This window comes from Tribolium madens, unplaced genomic scaffold (assembly GCF_015345945.1).
Source record: "Tribolium madens isolate multiple individuals breed KSU strain unplaced genomic scaffold, Tmad_KSU_1.1 Scaffold_7;HRSCAF=85;Tcas5.2_LG10, whole genome shotgun sequence".
In the NCBI taxonomy this organism is placed as follows: Eukaryota; Metazoa; Arthropoda; class Insecta; order Coleoptera; family Tenebrionidae; genus Tribolium; species Tribolium madens.
This window is the reverse complement of record NW_025401050.1, coordinates 2,733,221-2,760,078: the sequence shown is the minus strand read 5'-3', so window position 1 is coordinate 2,760,078 and position 26,858 is coordinate 2,733,221. Positions and strand designations below refer to the sequence as shown.

The 26,858-nt window shown below is 33.9% G+C and overlaps 5 protein-coding genes across 6 annotated transcripts; 2 read left to right on the top strand and 3 right to left on the bottom strand.

Annotated features, from left to right (window-relative positions):
- Positions 1-1,133, top strand: LOC123009912 (kynurenine formamidase-like). The gene is made up of 4 exons (XM_044406483.1): positions 1-162; positions 209-310; positions 355-574; positions 619-1,133. Exons 1-4 carry the CDS (start codon positions 54-56, stop codon positions 1,067-1,069), a joined length of 882 nt encoding a protein of 293 aa, XP_044262418.1. The 5' UTR covers positions 1-53; the 3' UTR covers positions 1,070-1,133.
- On the bottom strand, positions 1,089-2,690 carry LOC123009914. The gene is made up of 4 exons (XM_044406485.1): positions 2,535-2,690; positions 1,847-2,168; positions 1,336-1,782; positions 1,089-1,290 (listed from the first exon to the last, which is right to left on the bottom strand). Exons 2-4 carry the CDS (start codon positions 2,117-2,119, stop codon positions 1,144-1,146), a joined length of 867 nt encoding a protein of 288 aa, XP_044262420.1. The 5' UTR covers positions 2,120-2,168; positions 2,535-2,690; the 3' UTR covers positions 1,089-1,143.
- LOC123009909 (ATP-dependent helicase brm) lies at positions 2,233-14,835 on the top strand. 2 transcript variants are annotated; one of them, XM_044406479.1, is made up of 15 exons: positions 2,233-2,391; positions 2,993-3,578; positions 5,972-6,349; positions 8,549-8,686; positions 8,784-9,614; positions 9,666-9,870; positions 9,921-10,041; positions 10,092-10,331; positions 10,387-10,974; positions 11,023-11,211; positions 11,261-11,591; positions 13,331-13,561; positions 13,613-14,118; positions 14,164-14,290; positions 14,337-14,835. In XM_044406479.1, exons 2-15 carry the CDS (start codon positions 2,997-2,999, stop codon positions 14,634-14,636), a joined length of 4,767 nt encoding a protein of 1,588 aa, XP_044262414.1. In that variant the 5' UTR covers positions 2,233-2,391; positions 2,993-2,996; the 3' UTR covers positions 14,637-14,835. The 2 variants fall into 2 exon arrangements, with proteins under 2 accessions (XP_044262414.1, XP_044262413.1); XM_044406478.1 differs by having other exon boundaries at positions 9,663-9,870.
- LOC123009915 (inositol monophosphatase 1-like) lies at positions 4,271-5,828 on the bottom strand. Its single transcript, XM_044406486.1, has 5 exons — positions 5,479-5,828; positions 5,170-5,432; positions 4,736-4,841; positions 4,529-4,680; positions 4,271-4,478 (listed from the first exon to the last, which is right to left on the bottom strand). Exons 1-5 carry the CDS (start codon positions 5,667-5,669, stop codon positions 4,330-4,332), a joined length of 861 nt encoding a protein of 286 aa, XP_044262421.1. The 5' UTR covers positions 5,670-5,828; the 3' UTR covers positions 4,271-4,329.
- LOC123009910 (cAMP-dependent protein kinase catalytic subunit beta-like) lies at positions 14,815-20,707 on the bottom strand. Its single transcript, XM_044406480.1, has 3 exons — positions 19,979-20,707; positions 16,038-16,278; positions 14,815-15,058 (listed from the first exon to the last, which is right to left on the bottom strand). Exons 1-3 carry the CDS (start codon positions 20,577-20,579, stop codon positions 14,830-14,832), a joined length of 1,071 nt encoding a protein of 356 aa, XP_044262415.1. The 5' UTR covers positions 20,580-20,707; the 3' UTR covers positions 14,815-14,829.
- Between the last annotated feature and the right edge of the window lie 6,151 nt (positions 20,708-26,858).

The window sequence follows — 26,858 nt, the reverse complement described above, 5'->3', positions numbered from 1 at the left end:
AAAACCGCGTATATCCCTCCAAGTCGACCTACTTTCACTTTAATATCTCCATTATGACAGATTTTGAGAAAAGCACTGAAAAATTGTTTTTACCAAACCAGTGGTCCAAAAGATTCTCACCTGATGTAATAGTTAACAAACATCTAGAATTTGCCACTAAAGGTACACACAAACTAATTAATCAATCCAATTAATTAGAATTTTCCAGGAAGTGAGACAGCAAGACAGGAAATACCGTCCCAACTCAATGTCAAATATGGAGAATTAGAGAAAGAAAAAATCGATATTTTTGGAACCGACTTGAGCAATGGTACCATTTCAACAAAGTTTATCCTTGAAATAACGAATTTTCAGATGCCCCAATTTTGGTTTTCGTCCATGGGGGCTATTGGCAAAAAGAGTATCTAAACCGGGCCACTTATCACTTTTTGGCCCCCATTTTGCACAAAAATGGCATCAAATCAATGTTTATAGGCTACGAGTTGTGCCCTAAAGTCACTTTGAGCCAAATTATCAACGAAGTAGTGGTCGCAACTAAGAAATGTCTCAATTATGCAAAAGAAAACGGCTCCAAGTACGACTATAACAAAATTACATTTTACTGATTTTTAGTTTTAGAGGTTTTTACTTGGCAGGATATTCGGCTGGCGCCCATGTAGTAGCCACTTTGTATACAAACTTGGCCCTAAATCTTTCAAATGAAGACAGGAACATGATTAAATCGGTTTTTCTAATTGCAGGAATTTACGATTTGAGAGAATTACCCAAAACTTGTGTTAATGAGCCATTAAACCTAAGTCAGGATCAAGCAAAAGAGCTGAGCCCTTTGTTGCAAAATTTAGTTAGTGGGGTAACAACAAAATTTTATGTGATTTCGGCCAAAAATGATAGTCCTGAGTTTCAAAAACAGGCAAAAATGTTCAACGAGAAGCTTCAAAATGGCGGTTTGGTGACAAAATGGATAAATGTTGAGAATGTAGACCATTTTGATGTGGTTGAAAGAGTGGTAGATGAGGGTTTTGAAGTCACAAATTTGATTTTGGAAGAAATAAAAAACTTAAGTAGATAGTTGGTTGCATAACTTACACTTTAAGAAAAAAATTATCTTTAACTTTATTAAAAAATGCAAAGTAAAAAATTGTTTCAATCCTCCCCCTTCATTGCGTTAATTTCGTTGCACAATTCTGCAAGTTCTCTTAACATTTCTGTGTTTTTATTTTCACATTCAACATTTTCCACTCTAAGATTTTCTCCCTTGAAAGCCAGAACAGTGTTCAAACTCTTCATAAACTAAAAAACACAATTAAATATTTCAACCTAAAAGAATTAGATTACCTCAAAGACCCTTTCAAATTTTTGATAACACGCTTCAAGTACTTCCAGGAAGTCTTCCGGAAAATTAACTTTTTCCGCTTCCCTGTCGGGTCTGTGCTGTACCAAACTAAGAGTTTTCCTCCTAAAATCGAGACAAGTGTGCTCTAGTTGTTTCACTGCCTCTTCCAATTGGTTTTTCAAAAGTGGATCAACTGAAATATTTTGATTTTGATTTGATGAGTTGAGAAGAGCTTTTAAGTTTGAAATTTCTTGGTGATATTCTTGAACTTTGTTGGCACGTTTAGTAGGATTTAGGGTTTCTGTTGGTCCATAAGTTGGAAATAAATTTACATTAAAGTTTAGAAGATTTTGAATGTGGTTGGAGGAAAAGGTGCTATCATCAACATCAACAGTTTTGGTCCCGGAAAAAGTCTTTAAGGCGTTAAACATGTTGGTAAGTATCAGAAACTAAAAAAATAAGTATTATGTGTTGCATAACTTCATCTTAGATAAGATGATTTTAAATCATTACCTGTTTTGTGGAGTCACACTCTCCGTTCATAAATTGATTCTTTTCATTAGCATTACAAAATCCGTAACAATAGATTATATCTGCCAATTTTTCTTTATTTGCATTCTCACAAATCTCAACAAAACGATCATCCATTTGTTTCAAAATCCATGACACGAGGAACGATCTATTAACAGTACCAAAAATTTCGATAATTTCTTTATCTGCCATTTGGTGTATTCGGGAATAATTGTATTCTTTCAAACACTCAACCATGAAATGGAGATTCTCCATCGTGATAAAAATTCAAATTTCCCTCCTCGTATGTTGTGTCAAGCGCCCTCTGTAACAACAACGCCATCTCTTTTCAACCAATAGGAAAAGTGCGATAGAAAATAGAAAGAAAGCTCTAGATCGAGAGCGTAAGTTGGTGTTAAAATGGCGTCAGTGATTTCGGCCTTTTAATCATAAATTGTGAGCTTTCCAATGCTTTTCGGAAATTGGGAAAATGCAGAAAACATAGTGCTCAGTTTGGGAAATCTCTAATTAGTGTTTACATAACTTAGGTAGGTTTTTTCAGTGGGAAAACCGACCGGATATGTGAAGTAGTCAGAGGTCATTGCATTGCTATTTCTTAGATATATTATGAACTGTATAAAATTCACGTTTTTTTATTGTGGGTAGTTTTATAGCGGATTTTTTGACTTACCTGGCTTTTCTGGAGTTTAAGGGAAACACTAGTCACTACTACCGGTTTGATGCTTACGCGTAACCTCGAAGCGTGGGTAAAAGGCGGTTTAAATGACATGAAGTGGGCCAATCAACGTCTGTTATTTGATATTTTTGAATTAGTGACGGTTTTGTTACAAGAAAGTTGCTTTTTTTTAAATGACAGGAATTGAGGCGATCAAGTTGGCCTGTTTTGATTTTTGACATATCCAGAAAAACTGTAGGGACGATCAAGATTGCTTTGGTAATTTAATATGATACAGAAGAATATAGAATAACGCCAAGGAAGGGTTATTTTTTTCAAAAATAGTAAATTATTCGGTAAAAACTCATTAGGAGTGATTTCGGATCACTTAGATGTGCTAGAGAGAGACAGTCTCACGCCTCCTGATTGGTCCATTTGAAACAAATGAGAAATGCCTTCTATGTTTTTTCCAGAAAAATGGCGAGTCCATCGCCCCAGAGCAGTCCCATGCCGCCGCCACAAGCCCCCAGTCCCATGGGCCCCCCAATCCAGAGTCCGGCTCCACCCCCTTCGCCTCACAGCCCGTACCAAGGGCCTCCGCCCATGGGTCACGTGAACGGACCACCCCCACATTCCATGCCTCCGAATCCGGCACCCAATCACCCTAATATGGTTCAAATGCAGCCAAATCCAGGGCATCACATGCCCCCTCAACCGCACCCGAATATGCCTCCACATCCGCCACAACCTCATCCAGGCATGCCGCCACAAGGGCCGCCTCCTCAAGGACATCCAAACCATCAAGGGCATCCGCCACCACAAGGACACCATATGGGCGGACCGCCGCCTCAGCAGGGACATCCACAAGGGCCTCCCATGCAAATGCAGCCGGGAGGACCGCCTCCACAAGGACATCCGCACGGCGGACCGCCGCCGCCACAGGGGCATCCGATGCAGCCGGGGGCGCCGCCACACATGGGCCCCGCGCATAATATGCAGCAAGGACAGCCCTATCCAGGGCATCCTATGCCTATGGGGGGCCACCCCCAACAAGGACAGGTAATGACACATCAAATATTTTTAACAATTCTAGATAATTTTAATATTTTGGTCTTCTATCAAAGGACAAGCAAGTTATTATACTACATTAAAAATATGTATTTTTAGTATCTATATTCTAGATCTAAAAAATCGCATTTTGTCTTCATATTCAAGGGTGATGTGTCATTTTCGTGTGAGAGTGAACCACTTAGGGGTCTAAAAATCAAGAAAAACTTTAAAAAATAACAGCATTTTTTTGACATAAAATATTATCACTTCTGTGTAGGAATGAGTTTGCTGTGAAAGGATCAAAGCACTCTAGAAAAATATTTAATAAAACAAGAGAATGTTTATGATAACATTGATAACAGATTGCTTTTTCTTTTTCAAAAGAAAAAATTTCTTAAGAAATATTAACAAAGTAAATCATTATTAGAGATTTTGCTACCTTTTGTTTCTCATGGCCAACTAGTCAAGCAAATGACTATTTTAATCATAGTTATCTAATTATAATAGTGACATGTTAACTACTAGTATTTGTTTTTATTTTGACCGTTTTTCTAATTAATAAATTACCGTCGAATTGTCATAAATTACCGACAATTTGCTTTACAGATTACATAAATAATTCAAAACAATTTCACAGTGATTTCCTTGGTAGTGTAATACCAAGGCCACCTTTATTTATCTATTTACAATAAAACAATTGATGCCGAACCAATTTCCTTAAGTTTATTGCATATTTTAATTACAATTAATAAAAAAAAATCTATTTGCATCCAACATTGGCCTTCTTAACTAGTAGTGCAGCCAATCTTTCGTCATCTGCGCGTTTTTCGACTTGGAGGAACTGATCCAAGAGGGTCTTGGAGGCCGTTGCTATGAAATTGGGTTTCATTATGTCGAATTCTTTACCCACTAAAATTCAAAAATTGACAAAAAAAAACACAAAAGATGTGTTTAATTACAAGTGGAGTCGCCAACAGCTCCACCAGCCTCTTTGACTATTAGAACTCCGGCGGCGACGTCCCATGGGTATAACCCATCACATTGGTAGGCGTCCATGGAGCCTCGAGCCACATAACATAAGCCCAAAGCGGCCGAACCCATTGAACGAATTCTGTCAATTAAAAAAATTAATAAATTTAGTAATTTTTATCTTGAATGGTTGTTACCCCTGAATCACTGCGATTAAATGGGTCAGTCGGTAGAGATACAACTCGCGGTGTTTTTCAGACCGAGCCAGAGACAGTTCGTAATTAAGAACTGATTTTTGGATATCTAAATTATACAGGGTGTGTCAACTTTATTTAAAAAATACTGTTGTGTAATTTTTTGATGTTTAGTTGGCATCAACTGAAATGATTTTCACTAATAGAGCAAATTTCATAATTCCAGGATCGTACTAAAAATATTTTTTAAATGGCAATTTACATACATTTCTATTTTCTACGAACCGGTCCTGGAATAATGAGAATTCTTGCATATTTGGAAACAATTAATATATCAAAAAATTGCGATTGCATATTTGATAACAAAATCGGTATGTTCCGACTCGTATGTTAATCGGTGATTAATGGTGAATTACCGCACTCGCGACGCTTCGTACCTGTTTGTCGACTCGTAAAAATGCGTTTTCCATTCAAGTAGGCCCCTTGTCCCTTCATGGCAGTGTAGAGTTCATCCATGAAGGGGTTGTATATTACCCCCAAGACTGGTTCTTGGTTAATTGTCAGTCCTATCGAAATACACGTGATGGGAAAATTCCGGACGAAATTGGCCGTCCCATCGATGGGGTCTATAATCCAAGTTGGGTCATTTGTCAATTGGGAAATTTCGCTCTTTGCTGATGACTCTTCCTCCCCAATAAACCTAAAAATTTTGGTGTGATAGTTTGAAGAAAAAAATTGTCAATTACTTGTGGTTGGGGTATTTTGACTTAATTTCTTTGATGAGTACGTCTTCGACTTTTCGGTCGTAAATCGTCACCAAATCGTAGATTTCATCTTTCGTTTCAATTTCAATATTTTTAGCTTCCAGGATCACTTTTCCAGCCTTTTTGACCAGAGGTAAAACGAAATCGAAATAAATTTGGATTTGTTCACTCATCTTGGTTCACTCGAACACTGAACACTGAAGTAGAAATATAAACAAGTCCTTGAATCACTAATTGACTTTCAATTTTTTTCTAATCTTTTCCCCGGTTTAAGCTCAATGGAAATACCACTAGGCTCATAAACATCACGAGAAAAAATTAGCATGCATACAATTTGAATTTCTTCTATTTGACCTAGATAACGAAAGTAAAACTGAATTGTTTTCATATTTAAACAGTCTGAAGGCCTCGAATAAGATAATTTTCTTAATTAAAACCAGGTTGTGTAAATACGCATAATTATCAAATTTTCCAGAATCCGTCGTCATCGCCGGGGCCCCAAGGCCCGCCTCCGGGTCCACCTGGCCAGCCGGGACAACCTCCTCAAGGTCAGGAGAATTTAAACGCCCTCCAAAGAGCTATAGACTCCATGGAGGAGAAAGGGATGCAGGAGGATCCCAGATACTCGCAATTATTGGCCCTGAGGGCCAGAACCAATGGAAGTAATACGATTTTTAGCCCTATGCAAATGGCGCAATTAAGGGCCCAGATAATGGCCTATAGGATGTTGGCAAGGAATCAGCCCTTAAGTCCGCAGATTGTAAATGCTGTGCAAGGGAAGAGGCCCGATGGGACTCCTCAGTGTCCTACGCCCCCCTCAAGTCCATTTCAGCCACAAGGACCACAGCCCCAGGTGAGTAATGCATGTTGAGTTTTAGTTTAGAGAGTAATAAAGCTGTAATCCATTTGTTTTTGCCGAGGATTACGGAAAACCCATTGTGTACCCAAAAAAATTAAACAATAAGTAATTTTGAGAAATTTTGTCTTGACAATAGTTATTTATTCGACGAGTTTGAGTGTAAATCGGACGCTTTATTTGACCGAGTGGATTTTTAAACCACAAGTGTAACGAGTGGTTTACCATCCACGAGGTGGAATAAAGTGTCCGATTTACACTCAAACGAGTTGAATACAACATTTTATTCTTCGAATTAGACTCATCAAGGCTTAAACTTGCTTTAAATCGGTTAAAAATAATTTGACGTTTCGTATTGAGAAATGCTAAACAGTTGTCAAAACTTCCTTACACGGGAGGAAAACCGTAAATTTTGACAGTGTCGAAGAATAAAACTTTTTTAGCAATCAAAAACACGAAAAATAAATTTTATGAGAGTAGATTCTACAGGTAATTAAATGGACGATAGAAAAAAATAAGAATAAACTTGTAATAATAATGATAATAATAATGAAAAAACAAACAGGAGCAATAACGACCAATAGAATAAAAAATGTTAATTTCTCATAAATAATAAAATTATAATAATAAAAAGAATATAACTGTCTTTTTTATGATTTAATTAAAAATACTAAAAATTACAAAATACAAATTAAATATTAGTTACACAAAATGAGTCAAGGTCATACCCTGTATAACCTGTTCAAAAAATCGCGCACTTCCGTGACACTATATCATCGGGCGGTGCCCTAGACAGCAAAAAAAAATGTTTTCTATCTCTAAAAATTCCGAAGTTATGAGAGTTTAAATTTTGCACTATGTCTGTTTATTTCTATTGGAAAAATAATTTTCCAAGTTTTTTTACTACAGGCTATTGTAATTCTGTTAAGTGTTATTTGTTACTTTTATTGACAAAATTTATGTAGCTTTAGTGAATAATTGTAAAAAAAACATATACAAGATCATCAGTATCATTAAATAGACTTAAAAAATGTCAAATGTCAAAAAATAAATATCAAAATTTTTTGACAGATAGAATTTTTTAAACATTTTTTCAGTACTTTGGGGGACTACCCAATTACTCCCTTTCAAGGAAGTGTGCGATTTGTTGAACAGCCTGTATAATCTTCAGAGTTTAATTGGCATTACATTGCCAGTGCAATGACATTGACAATGACAATGACACTGACATTACAACCACAGAAGCAAATGAACAGGTGTCATTTCTATGTCAGTACATAGAAATGACACCTGTTCATTTGCTTCTGTGGTTGTAATGTCAGTGTCATTGTCATTTTTGAGGTGTAACTTGACGCACATTTTGTATAGTTAGTGACAACGTATGTTTAACTCATTTTATGCACATAACGTACACTTATTGTCGTATCAACAAGAAATTACTACTTAGGAGTTAGGGATATTCGTGACTAGGTTGCCATAAATTTGGTTAGGTTGGTTTCTGCTGGTGACAAAACAGAGATATCGTAACTAGTGTCAAAAATTTGTATGAATAACTCAATTGATAGTTGAGAGTAGGTTGACAGAATACGTCAACCGTCAACCACAAATTACTTCTGAGAATTCTAGTTAGAAACCACATGAAAACGTAATTTTCCTAAAAGTTCAAATTCAAGGTTGATAAATTTTAAACTTAATAAGACGAAAAAACCAAAAAAAAAATTGACTAAGAGGAAAAACGAAGAATATTTAGAATCTTAAAATAAGCATTGGATTTTTTTATAGTGTATTTTAATTAATAACTAACAAGACATATATTTTAAATTTGAGTTGTTACACTTTTTATATAAATATTTTTTATCAGAATTGCTAATTAATTTTTGCTCACCCTGTTACTATTATTGCCTTTCCTTTTATGCTGTGCTGAATTTTTTGCTTGCTCGTGCTGTTTTGTAGTGATTATTAGTTTAAAACTAGCATGCAAATGTGGTAGAAAGTCTTACCTAAATAATAAAAAAAAAAAAACAACATAAAATACGCAACAACTTGCGACCGATAAAAACCCATTTAGAACCATTAAAACTCAACGAATTAGCATTTTAATCACGAAAAAAGTAGTGCATCAGTAGATAGTAGTAGTGCAGTGCATGTTTAGACTAATTACGAAAAAAAAGCAAAATGGAATTAACGAATTTATAGGGTGGTCCACCCGCTAGCGAAGCTAACGAACCACTTCCACCGGAAAGTGGCGCTTCACAACAAGCGATGCGACCTCCGGGACCGCCCGGATCCCAAACGGGACCCACTTCGGGTCCTCCCGGACCTGTCCAACAACAGGTAAAATCCACTTTTTCAAAGCATAGCATTCGAGCAATGGCAATAATATAATTACAAATGTAGGGAATGATCGAATTAGTGATTGAATTTGATTTAGGCTCAAATACAAGGAGTGAAACCCGGCCCTCCGGCCCAACAGAACGCCACTGGGATCAGGCCCGGAGCACCTAACCAACCGAATCAAACCGGAAACCAGCAAACTTCTACTAAACAAAACCGGGTTACTACGGTACCAAAACCGGTCGGAATCGATCCGGTGGTTTTGCTACAGGAACGCGAAAATCGGTTAGCGTCGAGAATAGCAGCCCGAATGGAACAGTTGAGTAATTTACCGACGAACATGTCCGAGGATTTACGAATTCAAGCGCAGATTGAGTTAAGGGCTTTACGATGTTTAAATTTTCAAAGACAATTGAGAAGCGAGATAATTGCGTGTACAAGACGTGATACGACTTTAGAGACCGCTGTCAATGTTAAAGCTTATAAGAGGACGAAAAGGCAAGGTTTACGCGAAGCTCGGGCTACTGAAAAGCTGGAAAAACAACAGAAATTGGAAGCTGAGAGGAAGAGGCGACAGAAACATCAAGAGTTTCTCACTTCTGTCCTCCAACACGGGAAGGACTTTAAAGAGTTCCATCGGAATAATCAAGCGAAGTTGGCGAGGTTAAACAAGGCCGTGATGAATTACCACGCTAATGCCGAACGTGAACAAAAGAAAGAACAAGAACGTATCGAGAAAGAACGTATGAGGCGACTCATGGCCGAAGACGAAGAAGGTTATAGGAAATTGATTGATCAGAAAAAGGATAAACGCTTGGCGTTCCTCTTATCGCAAACCGACGAGTATATTGCCAACTTGACCGAAATGGTAAAACAACACAAATTGGAACAGAAACGCAAACAACAAGAGGAAGAGAAGAGGAAAAAGGTATGGATGTGTGTATTCATGTCGTATGTTTTGACTTGACTGTTCCAGAAGAAGAAGAAACGAGCCGAAGGGTTGTTGGCTGATGGTTCCCAAGGGTCTGATAGGCCGGTCACTGTGATTGAAACCACAACTGGCAAAAAATTATCAGGAGAAGATGCACCAATGTTGAGTCAATTGCAGGAGTGGTTACTACAACATCCAGGATGGGAGGCTATGGATTCGGATGATGAGGATTCGGATGATGATGAAGAAGAAAGTGGGTTTGGTGAGAAATATCATCACTGTTTTAAAATAAAATTCTTCTAGATAAAAGAAGAGACGATGAGAATAGATCTGAAGAAGATAAAGCTAAAGATGTTATCAATAAAGCAAAAGTTGAAGATGATGAGTATCACAAGAATGCAAATGAAGAGCAGACTTATTACAGGTAGGTTGTCTAAAAATAATGTGAAATTGTGGTACAAGCCCGAATTTTAGTATTGCTCACACTGTACATGAAATCGTAACTGAACAAGCTTCCATCATGGTCAATGGTAAATTAAAAGAGTACCAAACCAAAGGTTTGGAATGGTTGGTATCTCTCTATAACAACAATTTGAACGGGATTTTGGCCGACGAGATGGGTTTGGGTAAAACCATTCAAACTATAGCCCTTATCACTTATTTAATGGAGAAGAAGAAGGTTAATGGCCCTTATCTCATCATAGTACCTCTATCGTAAGTCGCAATTTCTATAAAGAAATTGGCGCAGTTCAATTTTATTATTTCACAGAACTTTATCAAACTGGGTACTCGAGTTCGAAAAGTGGTCCCCTTCTGTGGTGGTGGTGTCTTATAAGGGCTCCCCGGCCGGCCGTAGAGCCATCCAGAGTCAAATGCGTTCGACTAAATTTAACGTTCTTCTGACCACTTACGAATATGTGATCAAGGATAAGGGAGTATTAGCAAAACTCCCTTGGAAGTATATGATAATCGACGAAGGTCACCGAATGAAAAACCACCATTGCAAACTAACTCAAGTTTTAAACACCCACTATTTAGCCCCTCATCGTCTCCTTCTTACCGGTACTCCTCTTCAAAACAAACTCCCCGAGTTGTGGGCCCTTCTCAATTTCCTCCTTCCTTCGATTTTCAAAAGTTGCTCAACTTTTGAGCAATGGTTCAATGCACCCTTTGCCACAACTGGTGAAAAAGTTGAATTGAATGAAGAAGAAACGATTTTGATTATTCGACGTTTGCATAAAGTTCTCCGACCGTTTTTACTCAGAAGATTAAAGAAAGAAGTGGAGTCGCAATTACCCGACAAAGTCGAGTATATAATCAAGTGTGATATGTCAGGATTGCAAAAAGTTCTTTACAAGTAAGTTGGTGGGTTTTTGATATGATTTGAATAATAATTGGGTTGTAGACATATGCAAAGTAAGGGTGTTTTATTGACCGATGGCTCCGAAAAGGGTAACAAGGGTAAAGGGGGCGCGAAAGCCCTGATGAATACTATAGTACAGTTGAGGAAATTGTGTAATCATCCATTTATGTTCCAAAATATCGAGGAGAAGTATTGTGACCACGTGGGGATTTCGGGTGGAGTCATTTCAGGGTCAGTGGACGATACTTGAATCATCGATTACTATATGTTTTTTTTATAGACCTGATTTATACCGAGCGTCTGGAAAGTTTGAACTTTTGGATCGAATTCTCCCGAAATTGAAAGTGACAGGTCATCGAGTCTTACTTTTCTGTCAAATGACGCAACTTATGACCATCATGGAGGACTATCTATCGTGGCGAGGTTTCGGTTACTTGCGTCTAGATGGTACCACCAAAGCCGAAGACCGTGGCGACCTCTTGAAGAAATTCAATGCGAAAAACAGTGATTATTTCTTGTTTTTGCTATCCACAAGAGCCGGTGGTTTGGGTTTGAATTTGCAAAGTGCCGATACTGTCATTATTTTCGATTCAGATTGGAATCCCCATCAGGTAATAACGATTACACGAGGCGACAAAAAAAAAGTCATGTCATGACAACTTGACAAATTTTATCACATTTTGTGCGTCTCAGTGAGACAAATCAAATGCACTAAAAAAATTTAGAAAGGCCACACACTTTGAACATAATAATTTATTTCTAATTTAAATGAATTTAAGATAATTTAACTTTAAAAAATCATTACTCAATAACTATTAGGCCGATTTTCTTCAAATAAAGACCATTCTAAAAGGATGGCCTTGCCCTTTAGAATGATTTAAAATTTGAAATTGAATATTGGCAAGCTTTTGTTCGAACAGTGTTCGAAGTAAATAATCTAAGAAACACCCTACGAGTAATTTTTTTTTCATTATTACCATCGTGTAGAGCATCTCTTTATTAGTTGTAATCTAGATTTTCAAAAAAATATACCGAGTAGTTTTCAAGATATGGTTTTTTTGAAGTTATGGTTTGCTAATCAAGCATTGCTCCATATAGGAGAAATGCATGTTAATCTTACTTAAAATTGCACTTTTATAAAAGTATTTGTTTTAAGACTCAATTGCACCTTCTTTGTTCTAATTACAATAAACAAAAACTGTTTGTTTACTTAAAACAAATAAAGAGTACATGCGTACTAATTAAAGCAAATAAAGAGTTTTTTGTTTTAAAAATGACCACTGATCATTGAACAAAGAGGATCTAGAAGTTTATGGCACGAGCCTTAAATATAAGGGCAAATCTTTTTCAAATCAAATCACTTTCCATTCAGATTTTGACTTGTTCACTTTGTTCTATCTTTCTGACCTTTTTTTTTGAAAATGTTCTGAGCAAATGCTTTCTCATCACTTTTGAGTGCTGTTAAATGCAATAAGTCACCTGATTTATTCTGTTGGTACATTCTACGATCAGCTTCACTTAGCTTGTAGGTAGTAGTTGTTGTGATAACAGTTGCACACGAAGCAACTGACTTATTGCATTCAACGTCAGTAGAAAGTGATGAAAAAGCATTTGCTGAGAACATTTTCAAAAAAAAAGTTCAGAAAGCTAGAACAAAGTAAACAGGTTGGAATCTGAATGGAAAGTCATTTAATTTGAAAAAGATTTGTTCTTATATTTAAAGCTAGAACAAATAAGGTGCAATTGACCATTTTTAAGCAAAAGAAGAGTCTTAAAACAAATACTTTTATAAAAATGCAATTTTAAGTAATATTAACATGCATTTCTCCTATATGGCACAATACCTGAATAGCAAACCTTAACTTCAAAAAGAACATATCTTAAAAACTACTCGGTATATTATTTTAAAAATTTGGATTCTTACTAATAAAAAAAATGCTCTACATGATGGTGACGAAGAAAAAAAAATTACTCGTGGGGTTTTTCTTAGATTACTTCGAACTTCTTCGAACACTGTCCGAAGAAAAGTTTGACAATATTCAATTTCAAATTGCATATCATTCTAAAGGGCAAGTCCATCCCTTTAGAATTGTCTTTATTTGAAGGAAATCGGCCTAATAGTTATTGAGTAATGATTTTTTAAAGTTAAAGTATTTTAAATTCATTTAAATTAGAAAAAAATTAATTAGTTCAAAGTGTGTGGACTTTTTTAAATTTTTCTAGTGCATTTGATTTGACTTACTGAGACGAACAATATGATATAAAATATGTCAAGTTGTCACGACATGACTTTTTGTTTTGTCGCCCTGTGTTAATTCACTTACTCGTTTATTAATCGGCGACTTAATAGGACTTGCAAGCCCAAGATCGTGCTCATCGTATCGGTCAACAAAACGAAGTGCGTGTTTTGCGTTTGATGACTGTGAATTCGGTTGAGGAGCGAATTTTAGCCGCCGCCCGGTATAAATTAAACATGGATGAAAAGGTCATCCAGGCGGGAATGTTTGACCAGAAGAGTACAGGATCGGAGAGGCAGCAGTTCTTGCAGAGTATTTTGCATCAAGATGGCGATGAAGAAGAGGTAAAACAATGTTAAAGTGTTTTGTAATAGGTGATGAGGTTACAAGTTTAGGAAGAAAATGAAGTCCCCGATGATGAAACTGTCAATCAAATGGTGGCGAGGTCTGAGGCCGAATTCGAACTTTTCCAAAAAATGGATTTGGAGAGAAGACGTGAGGAGGCGAAATTGGGTCCAAACCGAAAACCTCGTATGATGGAAATTAGTGAGCTTCCGGATTGGTTGGTGAAGGATGATGATGAGGTCGATCCGTGGAATTATGATGAAACAGAGTCGGCTTTGGGTCGAGGGACTAGACAGAGAAAGGAAGTTGATTATACTGATAGTCTGACGGAGAAAGAGTGGCTAAAAGCGATTGATGAAGGAGGGGATTATGATGATGAAGACGATGAAGAAGAAAAAGTTAAAAAGAGACGTGGACGAAAGAGGAAAAAGAGAGGAGATGATTCGGATAGTGAAGTTGGGACTAGTAAAAGGAGAAGAGGGCAGTCGAGCGCTGATTTAAAAGTGAAACGTCAAATGAGAAAATTAATGAATATTGTGACGAGATATACAGACAGGTAAGAAACACGAGTTGCATACATTTTTTTCTATGATTTTTTTAGTGACGGTCGTCTTTTGAGCGAACCGTTTATGAAATTACCACCTCGGAAAGACTACCCAGACTATTATGAAATTATTAAAAAACCGATGGACATCAATAAGATTTTGGGTCGAATTGAGGACGGAAAAGTAGCTAAATCGATTTCAAAAACAAAGACCTAAACTTTTTTTTCAGTATAACGATTTTAATGACCTCGAACGTGACTTTATGCTTCTGTGTCAAAACGCCCAAATCTACAACGAAGAAGCATCGCTCATCTATGAAGATAGCATCGTTCTTCAATCGGTTTTCACCAATGCGAAGCAACGTATCGAGTCAGGTGTTCCAGACTCGGATGATGATAAAGATGAAGATAAATCAGACAGTGAATCGGTGAAAATGAAGATAAAATTGAAGAATAAAAAAACCAGTGGTCGGCGTAAACGCGCGGCAAAGAGATACGTCTCGGATGATGACGACGATGACGATGATTAAGTATTTCATTGGTGATAAGTTAGTTAAGCAAGAAAGAATTAGTACCTACAGGTTAAACAAATCGTGTAATACTACTGAGTTTAATTAATTGTTCGATTTTTGTATTTATTTTGAAAAAATGTAAGTATCTAGGTTGTAGGTATGTGGATTCATGTCTATCTGTAACACTAATACACAATTTGAAAAGAATTATTTATTTTGTTGGTATTTTGATTTCTGCAAATTCCTCAGCGAACTCCTCCTTGGAGCTGGTCCTGAATGGCTCCTCATCATAATAATCAAAATTGCTAGTGTCTCCTGCATCTCTCACTTTGGGTTTGAATGATGGCTTGACTCTCCGACGCAAAATCTGGTCGAAATCTACACTTTTAAACCACTCGTGACCTTTCACGTCCTTGCTTCCGTTTTTCAAAATTCCATACCTAATAAACATATTTGCACTTATTTACTTCCTCGTGATAATTAAATTAAAAGACTTTCCATAAATTTCATTAAAAAATTATCATTGAGGTGAAAGTTACTCGTGAAGCGTGCCGAGAATTAGGGCTTTACACGTGGAAATGCGTTAAACAATGAGTGGCATTGAAAAGATGTTTTTCGCGGCTGAAAAGATAAACATTTGTATATTTAGGACATCCGTTCGAAGATCGGTTTCACGGTTAATCGCGTTGAGACAAAGGAATTGCTCGGTTTTTGTAACAATAATCAGAGCGGATTTTATTTAATTTTTTCACAAATTGTAGAACCAACTCGTATATTAGTCGACGATTGAGAAACTATACAATCAGCGCACTTGCCTCTGTGCTAAACTAATTGCGTCGCATTTATCGAAAGTTTTCTGATTCAAATCACTTTCATTTCAAACGGAAATTGCTTCGAATTATTTTCTCAAATGTCATTTCCAAATGCGTTTTCACCGGATGCATTATTTTATTCTGTATTAACAAAATTTTGTTATTGCAGTCAAGTGGAAAAAATATTTTTAGTTGTGAATTTTTGTTGTTGAGACGTAAAAAATCCACAAGTCAATGTTATGTGTCTAAATTTAGCCCATGTCGAGGTGATATCCGGCATTTTATCACAGACGACAGAATTATTTAAAAATTTTAAATTAAAAACTACACACAAATTTTGCTCAAAATAAATTGTGATTAAAAAACGAAAGCTTAATCGTGACTTGAAGTGAAATTAAAAGTTACATTAAAACATATGTTAGACGCGCATCACTTTTTCTCCACTTTCTTCAGAAAATCGGAATAAAATCTTTGTTTTTAGCACTTGTAAAATTCCAATTATTTTAAGCTTTTGGCAGCGTATCTATTTATTTAAACCAAATACCAATTTCGTTTACAACCTTCCATAAATAATAAACTTTCGCACGTGGCGATATTTATTTTGTACCTTTTTGTCCTGTCAACTTGCAAAATATTTGCCACGAGGTCTCGCAGCGCTTTGGAAAAATGCTGAGGACAGGTGAATTTTCCCGAGACGATTTTCTCGTATATTTTCATCGGATCCTTGGCGTAGAATGGCGGATATCCAGCCGACATTTCGAAAATCAAGACACCAATTGCCCACCAATCAACTGATTTGTTGTAGCCTTGACTGAGGATGATTTCAGGTGCTAGGTATTCGGGAGTTCCTGATAAGATAACAGGGTTGTTAATTAGTGGTTTTATCGAGGATAATGACGGCTTTTACAGACTGCTTGGCGGTTTTGTGCTCCCACTGCCGTTAAAGAGCGTTCACCTCGACGAAAATTGTCAGTTATTTTTATCAAAGGTGTGAATTTTTTGAATCGTAGGACGCCGAGTGAGCGATATTGGGGGTGTGAGGGGATGATACATCAATTATTTGAAATATCTAGACGCGTTAATAAAGTAGACGAGCAAAAATTGATGATAATTGACAAAACTCGGAAAAATGTGGATGACATTGAAGTTTGAGGGGCGATATATTAAATATCAATGATTTCGGTAGACAATATTTCGATCTAAATTATAACAAAAGCGATCAAAAATTAATGTAAAATACAATACAAAAAATGTGATATTCAAACTTAAGGGTTTTGTATGCTATTTTGATATTTTAAATGGTTGTTAGTTGGCGATGTATGTAGGTATTAGGTGTATCAACAAATTACACCAATTTTTGATTCTAGCGAACGGATTTTAGGATGTTAAAAAATGCTAAAAAGGATATTATAATAGAAAAATAGGTCATAAAATCCTAGAGAATATGGTTTTTTAATTTATAATATCTTAGAAAATAATAAATCAAATTCAGTGTGTCCCCGGATTGAGTTTGCAAAAGTAAATAAAAATTATCATTAATTTTACGCCAAAACTTCAAAAGAATTACACTTCTTGCTTAACCTGAAACGAACAAATCTATAATTAAAACTTCATTATTCTGACTTACGATCGTGATTCTGACTCAGTGTTAAGAAAAGTCATTCATTTTTCTATTAACTTGAAATAATTTTTGTTATTTAACTTGCGTAAACTCTTATGCTTTGTCCAAAATCAAAAGAAAAATGAACTTTAACTGAGTTAGAATAATAATAAAGTTTTAATTACAGATTTACGCGTTTCAGTTTAAGCAAAAGAAAAGTTATTCCTTTGTACATTTGCCACAATATCAAAAAAAAAAATTCTTCTTGAAAATTCAATCCGGGGACATAAACCTCGTGCTATAGTATTTTTTTAATGAGAAATTGGTCATAAACTTTTGATTTCTGTGTAAAAGAAGAATCTGTGTTACCAATGAATTCTATTAGAATTCTATTCTAACAAATTTTGAATCAGAAGGTTTCACTATTTCATACAGGAAAAAGATTATGAGAAGTCACAGAAGTGGCGATAAAATAAAGATATTACATTCTTATTTCTATAGCTTGGGACTTTTCTATGGCTATACTGACAAATAAATTGTAATTTTGCATTTTTTCCAACTTTCCTCCAAAAAATTCATTCCTTTCACGTAGATATCAAAAAATCTTTTCAATTAAAAGTCAAAATTTTCCTAAAGTTGGCAATTTAAATAGATATTTTATTGCGTTTTCATGTGGTCCAAATGCCATTTGTCTACGTATTATGGTTCTTAAGATTAACTCGATGAAGTATTCGAAACAAAGAATTTTTACGATTTTTAATGTCAGTTGTATGTTTATTTATGTACATTAATAAAATTTAGTAAATGATTAGTAAAAGGTATCAACATTACCTAACATATACAAAAATCAAAGTCACATCTTTTATAATTTGTGAGATAACTGTAGTTGAATTTGACCAAAAACAGCACTTTTTCGCAGAGCGCCACTTTAACATAAATTTTAACTAAATATTTATATCGAGAGATCAAGATAATTCATCTTTGGATCCAAAAACGTATGTCTGTGAAACGGCAAATAAAATGACAAGTCGAAAGGTAAAACGGTAGGTATGTTCAAAAAAATGATGATTTTATAAACTAAATTTATTATTTAGGTACCTTCAAAAAAGACCGTTAACGGTCAGCGACTAATTCTAGCCCATTTTGCAGTTTTATCTTTCAATTTGTCATTATACGTTTCACGTGCACTTTCTTCAAAAACAGAAATACGTTTTCGGATCCAAAGATGATTCAATTACAAATTATCTTGATCTCTTGATATTTAAAGAAACTTGACAAATTGGTCGTTGCACATATTTTTTTTTATTGCATATTCTGAATCTTTATTAAAAAATAATTGACCCATGTTTTCGTTTTTTTTTGGAAATCTTAATTTTAGTACAAAAAATATACAGGCTTCTTTTTTCTTGTTTTTCACTAACAAAAAATGGGTTTTTTACTTTTAAGAAATGATCATGTTTGTCGTTTTTCAATCGACTGAATTTTCAACGATTTTGATGAATTCTATTTGGATATTTTTCTGTAGTCTGATGTCTTTTCTTTAAGTTCGTTTTTAATGCATTTGAAAAATATTTCAAGCTTGTCTACCAATTGTCAAAAACTGACAAACTAATTTTGTCAAACCAACAATTAAACTGTATCCAAGCATTTTTTTTATTCACACCTTTCTTTAAAATTAAAAATCAGGCTACGCGACCAATTTCCTTATGAAATTCTAAGATTTAAGATGTTTTCTGATTGCTTTGTGTTACGCAAAATGTAATAAATAGTGGTTTACCGTATTTTTCATGTCAATTATTATTGTTTCGAGGAAAAAAACATGGGTATTCCATTTGAAAAACTAAATTTGGTAGCATTTCCGGCAACACCTGTGCTAAAAAAATTTGATACATTTATTACGAAAGCCCAGAATAAATATTATTATTTAAATATTTACTTTTTGAAAAAAAGAAGTAAGTTTAGGTGTTATCAGCCGGGGCGACTTAAACCGAACATCCTGTATATCAAAAACTCGTAAAATGAAATAAATTCAAAACGCGCGCGTTTTGTTTTTTATCCAGGGCACGGAAGTAGGTATTACCTACTTTCGTAGCTAACAACAAGGACCTCGCATATTTCACTTCCGGTTGAGACTGTAAATTCAAAATAGTAAACTTGACTTACTTATTAAAGCGGAGAAGGAAAAAATATACCTAATGACAGAAAGGCGATAAGACAGTCCCGAAATAAAGTTAAAAAAAATAAATTATTTGTAATAAAGAATTTCAAAAAAGGCTATGTTTGGTGTTTAGGACGAATACTGGCGTTTTAGGATTTTAAGACGCAAGAAACGTTTAAAATTTTGGGTCCCTTCTACGGGCTTTAAATACAGGATGCGCCAGAACTCACGCCCCAGAGAAAAATGCCATATAAGGTAAGATACCAGGAACATGGAAAAAATGTTAAAAAAAAATATCTATAAAAATTTCGAAGTTATGAGGATTTAAAGTTTGCACTTTGACTCTATTTATTTCTGTTGGAAAAATAATTTTCCAAGTTTTTTTGCTATAGGTTATTAAAAGAGGAAACAAGGAAACTGTATCCTAAATTGTAACTATGTTCAATGTTATTTGTGGCTTTTATTGGCAAATTTTTTGTTCCTTTACTAAATAATTGTAAAAAAAACATATACACGATCATCAGTATCATTAAATTGTCAAATGTCAAAAAATAAATGTCAAAATTAAATTAAACATTAAAATTAAACATTTTTTTCTTGTTCCTGATATCTTAGCTTACTTGAAAATTTTCTCTGGGGCGCGAGTTTTGGTGCACCATGTAGAATCAAAAAGACATTTTACCTAAAATCCGGTCTCTATTGATTATTGATATCAAATTATCAAGAATTATCAACTATATTTGGTGATATTGACTATCAGAATCAAAACAAAATATCACCACCGACTCACCACATAGCGTGTACGTCCTTTGATCATCAATCTTCTTCGCAAACCCCAAATCCGTCACTTTTAAATACCCATCTTTATCAATCAAGATATTCTCCGGTTTCAAATCCCTATACACCATCCCCAAAAAATGCAAATACTCAAATGCCAGAATGACTTGCGCGGCATAAAACTTGCTCAACGTTTCGTCAAACTTCTTCATGTTTCTCAAATGCGAAAACATCTCTCCCCCGTTAATGAACGGCATGACAATGAACAAATAGACGTTGTCTTTGAAAAAATAATCAAGATTTATCACGAAATCAAATCGGACTGCATCCAGAACTCGGATTTCGTACATAGTATGTGCGACTTGTTTGCTCTTGACGATGTGGAATTTATCCATGCATTTCATGGCGTAGAGTTTATCGCCCTTTGTCTTGTGCTTGACGAGGACGACGCGTCCGAAAGAACCAGCACCGAGGGTTTTGATCAGTTGGAAGTCGGAGAGGTCGGCGTTCGGCTTGAATTCCACCACTTTGTACCGATTGTCGAAGTCTTTTTTCGCACGTTTGAGGAAGATGTCGTATTCCAGGTAGTGTTTGTTGAGTTTTTCTTGCTCCATTGAGGGGTGAGGCGTTCCAAGTGACAGTTGACTAGTGTCAGATTTGACAACATATTTCAAATTGAGAAAAAATTGAGTTGTCACTTATTTTTTTCCAATGATTTCCCAAGACAAGTTTTCTGCATCAAGACCACTGCTCTTATTAATCATAATTATATTAACGACAAGCTTTTATTATTGCTATTATGTATCTACTCTACGTAAAGGAAAAATTTGTCCTTAAACCCAGCCTTTGGAAGAGAAAGTTACGGAAAATGTGTGGAATAAATCTCTGATTAGATAAAAAAATTATCGAAAAAATTTATTTAGAATTCTAAACAGTACACGAAGTTTCCGTCAAGATAGTGATTCAAAATCGTATAAACAAAGTCGGACCTTGACCCTAAATAATGTTCCTACTGTTCCTGTTCGTAATTTTACTACCAACAATGATTAACCTTCGTTTATTATTTTTTATCTACGTATATTTGTGTTTATTTTATTTTTTCTATAGCAGATGTTAAACTATTTCTTTATCAACTCTTTTGAGTAGATAAAGTAGCACTTTAACCGCAAGGGTAGATAAAGTAACACTTTAACAGCAATGGTAGATAAAATGTTTTAACTTATTTTATTTATTTAAATTTACAAATTTTATCATCCACAAGGTGGAATAAAGCGTTTGATTTACACTCAAATGAGTTGAATACAATATTTTATTCTTCGAATTAGACTCAACAAGGCTTAAACTTGCTTTAAGTCTGTTAAAAATAATCTGACGTATTGAGAAATGCCAAAAATTGTATTTTTTTTAAAACTTTATTTTTTCTTTAACAAAAAATGTTGTATTATACACGACGATAAAGATTGTTTATCGTTTTGTATAATAAATCACTATTTTTCATTTGCGTTTGATTCATCGGATAGCAATATTTTTGCTAATTATTTAAAAAAAACTAGGTAAGTAGTAAGGACAAGTAATACAAAATTGCTATAAAGGGTAATGTAAATCAAATCCTCTGAATTTTTTTCTCTAAAACGAAATGTTTTGAAGAAATGGGAAACTGCCAGTTTTTATATTATAATTAAACATACGTGTTGTAAAATCCATAACAAACAGGATTTTTTGTTATATTTCGAAAATATTTCTCCGTTTATTTAATAATTTTCGAAAAAAGTGAAAGAAAAACATTTAGTAAACGTAAATTGTTAAAAATACAAACAAAAATTTGTACAGCACTTTCAAAAATAGTTATTACAAAAGCCTATTTATTTTGTTAGATCATATAGGTATCCCAGAGCTCCGTATTTCTTCGATTACTCTGACAGTAAAGAAGATAACAAAATGCGGTTTCTTTTGGACGATAGACATTCATTTTTTCTATGATCCAAAAACATTTTCGTCATTATAGGTGGCGCAACAAAGTTATATTTTTTCTTACGGAACACCCGGTGTATTATGCGCTTATTTGAAAGAGTTTTTAATTCTAAGAAAATCCATATTAGGTTTTATGGATCTATCATGGACCGTTTATCATTTATGTGCAATTTAAAAGTACCATTTTTGAAAAATCACAACGGCTTTGTTAGAAGGAAAGAGTGAATAAAAACAATTGCAATAATTTTTACTGAGTGTGGTCGTGAATTATTATGGTTGAAATTCGATTAAACTTTTGCAACTACTGGAGAGTGTCGACATTCGCAAACTATCAAGTAGATAATTTGATTTCTTTAATGAAACACCCTGTATGTTATTACTTTATTATTACTTTATTTACCTAATTAGAAAATAGAGATGGACTAATGCAAACATTGAGTTTGAGGATAATAATTTTTAGTGAAAATGAAAAAAGGTCATGTATCAACTATTTTTTCTAATTTTTCGCTGAAAATCACATAAAAAATTAAAAATGAATCTAGAAAATGTTAGATTTTAAACAATTTTGCGAATTATTTAAAAAAAAAAACTAGGTTAGTATTAAGGACAGTAATACAAAATTGCTCTAAATCAAATTCTTTGAAATTTTTTCTCTAACGAAATGTTTTGAAGAAATGGGAAACCTGATAAGGAAAATGCCAGTTTTTATGTTATAATTAAAAATACGTGTTGTAAAATCCATAACAAACAGGATTTTTTGTTACATTACGAAAATATTTCTCCTTTTATTTGATAATTTTCAAAAAAAGTGAAAGAAAAACATTTAGTAAAAGCAAGTTTTATTTAGAAATTATTTTTGACGCAAATTGTTAAAAATACAAACAAAAATTTTTATAGCACTTTCAAAAATAGTTATTACGAAAGCCTATTTATTTTGTTAGATCATACAGGATGTCCCAGAGCTTCATATTTCTTAGATTACTCTGACAGTAAAGAAGATAACAAAATGCGGTTTCTTTTGGACGATAGACATTCATCTTTTCTATAGTCCAAAAATATTTTCTCATTATAGGTAATTCCTATATAGGGTGGCGCAACAAAGTTATATTTTTTTCTTACGGAACACCCGGTATATTAAGCGCTTATTTAAAAGAATTTTTAATTCTAAGAAAATCCATATGAGTATTACGTTTTATGGATCTATCATGGACCGTTTATCATTTATGGGAAATTTTATGAAAAAAGTACCATTTTTGAAAAATCGCAGCGGCTTTGGTAGAAAGAAAAAGTGAATAAAAACAATTGCAATAATTTTTACTGAGTGTGGTCCTAAATTATTATGGTTGAAATTCGATCAATTTTTTGCAACTACTGGAGACTGCAACTACTGGACTAATGCCAAAAATCAAGTAACTTGATTATTTAAAATAAACACCCTGTATGTTATTACTTTATTTACCTAATTAAAGTAGAAAATAGAGATGGACTAATGCAAACATTATAGTTTGAGGATAATGATTTTTAGTGAAAATGTATCAACTATTTTTTCTAATTTTTCGCGGAAAATCACATAAAAAATTAAAAATGGATCTAGAAAATGTTAGATTTTAAACAACTGAACTGTCTTTAATATATTCGAAATATAATATTCCTACCTAATTAAAATGTAGTTTGTTTAAAAAAAATGTGGAAAATGTGTGGGAACATCCAAATATAACCAAAAAATGTCTTTAGTTGCATATATCAAGCGATCAAGATCATTTGTAATGGAGTCATCTTTGCATCCGAGAACGTATGTCTAACTACACGTGAAACGTCAAATAAAATGACAAGTCGAAAGGTAAAACGGCAAAATGGGCTGGAATTAGTCACCGATGTATAATAATATATGAGTAGGACAGCTGTTTTTTGAAGGTAAATTATAAATTTAGTTATTATAATCATCACCTTTTTCATCAGGCCATTTTACCTTTCGACTTGTCATTTTACTTGACATTTTACAGACATACGTTTTCGAATCCAAGGATGACTCGATTACAAATTATCTTGATCGCTCGATACTTTCTGCAAACTGTGAACAAATCCTTAATGAAATTTGTACAAAAAATTTGCGATCAAAAGGTTTATCTATCAAGCAAGCAAAATAAGAAATGTCAAAATATTGTTTTGTAAACTGTAACAACAAATCGTGGTGAACGATTTGTATAAATAAACTCCAACTACATCTCATTTTAGGGTGTTTTAAGATGTTTCATACAGTAATTAAATTTGTTTAGATCAATATTTTAATTTTTATAAAATAATTTTTTGACATCTAGCTGACATACAAACTTCCAAGCGACATACGTCCTCAACTAGTACGCCTACTTGATAGAAAGACTTTTTAATCACACTGTATTATTATTTAGTTATTTTACTATAGGGTTGTATAACAACTTTCCTCCTTATTTTTTATACTTTATTTTTTTGGTTATAATTATTTATAATGTGAAAACAATATTTTTTGTAAAAGTAAAAAGAAATCTCGTAGTAATTTCCACTTTGAATTAAGATTATTTAGGTGAAATAAACCCCAAAAATGACAGATTTTGTCCAGTTGAAATGCTTTGGTTCATCCAGATATACAAACAGGAAATCTCAAAAATAATTGCAACGACAGCTGACATAAATCAGAGTAAAATATGTGCTGAGGACAAAATAATTTATAATCTTTCGTATGTAATTAGTTTAAAATTAAAAAAATGCCTCGACCGTTGAACCACCCTTCAAAAATGGAATTTTTCTGGCCAACATCCAAGCTTTTTTCAATTTACTACTTCCCGATTTAAAGGTTCAATGTCTCATATGAGATATCTTTTGTCTACCTGAACCAAAATTCGAATTTTAAATTGTTTTCGTGAAAATTTCTCGAAAATACGAGGGCAGGAAACAGCTGTATAATAGTTTTAAATAAAATAAATGACGTAAAGAATTCTGGCAAACTCGTGGTCACACGTTACTTTAATGAATTGATAGAAGCGAAATTTTGCAATTATTCTATTTTTAAAACGTAAACAAAAACCAGCTGAGAGGCAAAACAAAACAGTTTGGAAAAATTTCCAATTTTATGGCAGATTTTTTGTTGTTTTTCTTGTGGGGACAAAGAATCCTCTGAGTGTGTAGAACAAAGTTAGGCATGACTTGTGTTTGATTCACAAATTTTGGCAAAGTTCGCGAAAGTAGAGGGAAATTCCGTTGCCAAAGTGCGCATTTAGTCTAAAGGTGGAAGGCGTTTGTCCGACCCCAATGAAAGATTTTTCGCAGAATAGTTTGGCTTTGGTCCAAGCTTTGTCTAAAAATACCGATTTACGTCTGCAGATGGTCTTTCTGCCAAAGCGAGACGCAGATTTGCACCGGTTTGGTTTAACCGACTTGGAAGTAAGAAAGGTTAAAGTGAGATTTTGAAAGGAACAAAGAGTTTGGCGAATGATCGTTTAACCTTGCCGTGATTAAAAATAGATTAGGACATTAAAAGCAACTGCGTCTCTACTTAGAACTCCTTAAATCCAGGATTTTTCATATCCGAGGCTATTTTTAGAACGAGGGCTGGACGCCGACGCTGAAGGTTTCCACTTGGTGATCAACAAAGCGAGGAATAATGAAATGAAACGCAATTTTTGAGGAATTGGAAAAATAAACGCAAAAATTGACAGATTTTGTCCATTTGAATTCACTTGGTCCATCAAATTTGAAAATATTGGAGACAAAACAAAAAACAAAGTCTCAAAATGAATTTTGAACAAAATTAAGCAATTTTGAAGAGACCAAAAAATTGTGCCCCAAAAATGCAAAATTTTGTCAAATTGAAATTCCATGGTCTATCTAAAATTTGCAATAATTTTACTTTTTGTTCAATTCAGTTCTTTTAGTACAGTTAGAAACACGAAATTTTGGACAGGACTGTCAAACTACTAACATCATTTCTAAAATGGGCTTTACTTTATTAACCTCATTTTAATGGTCACAGAGGGATCGACATTTACGTGTCATTCTGACTTTTAAATAAGTCATGATGACAATAAAAATGATTTAGACAACAAATTTTTGTATTGACAGAAAAGTCATCTCCGAAATTTCGTGTCCCAAACTGTACAGGGTGTCCCAAGATTTAGGGCCGGCGCAAAAACAAATATTTCTAATAAATTAAAAAAAAAATGCAAGTGCAAACGATAGAGGATTAGATAAACTTCAAATTGATGCTTCAATATTTTCAAAATTATTAGCGTAATATCAGTAAAACCCTAAAAACCAAATTTGGAAAAAAATTATTTAAAAATTTTTAAATCAAAATGTTAACTATTTAAAACTATCATTTAGAAAATATTCCAGTTAATAGAAATTTTTTTCTCCAAATTTAATTTTTAAGGTCTCACTGCCATACGCTAAAAATTTTGTACAATATCAAAACATCAAATTATAGTGTATTTAATCCTCTATCGTTTACACTATAAAATTCTTTTTTAATTAATTAGAAATGCTTAGTTTTCCGCCGGCCCTAAAACTTAGGACACCCTGTACAGTCAGCAATTGCATTTTTTCTCAAAAAAAAATGACACAAAAATCCCATTTAGAATGGGATTAAAAATTCTAATACAGAAATTTTGAAAAATCTTAAGAAAAAGTCTAAATGAAGACAAATATGTTCTAAAAAATGTCAAATAAAAACAAGTATAAAAAGAACTAAAGTATAGTATAAAATACATAAATATAATGAATGAATAAAAATAATAATCATAATGAAAAATAGGTTCGAAAAATAATATAGGTATTCCGTCCAAGAGAAAAGTTTTCGTAAATTTTGAACATAGTCAAAATAAAAATTTCAAACTAAAGTGAATTTGTGATTCCAACTTTTTAAAATAAAAAAACAAAGTAAAATATAG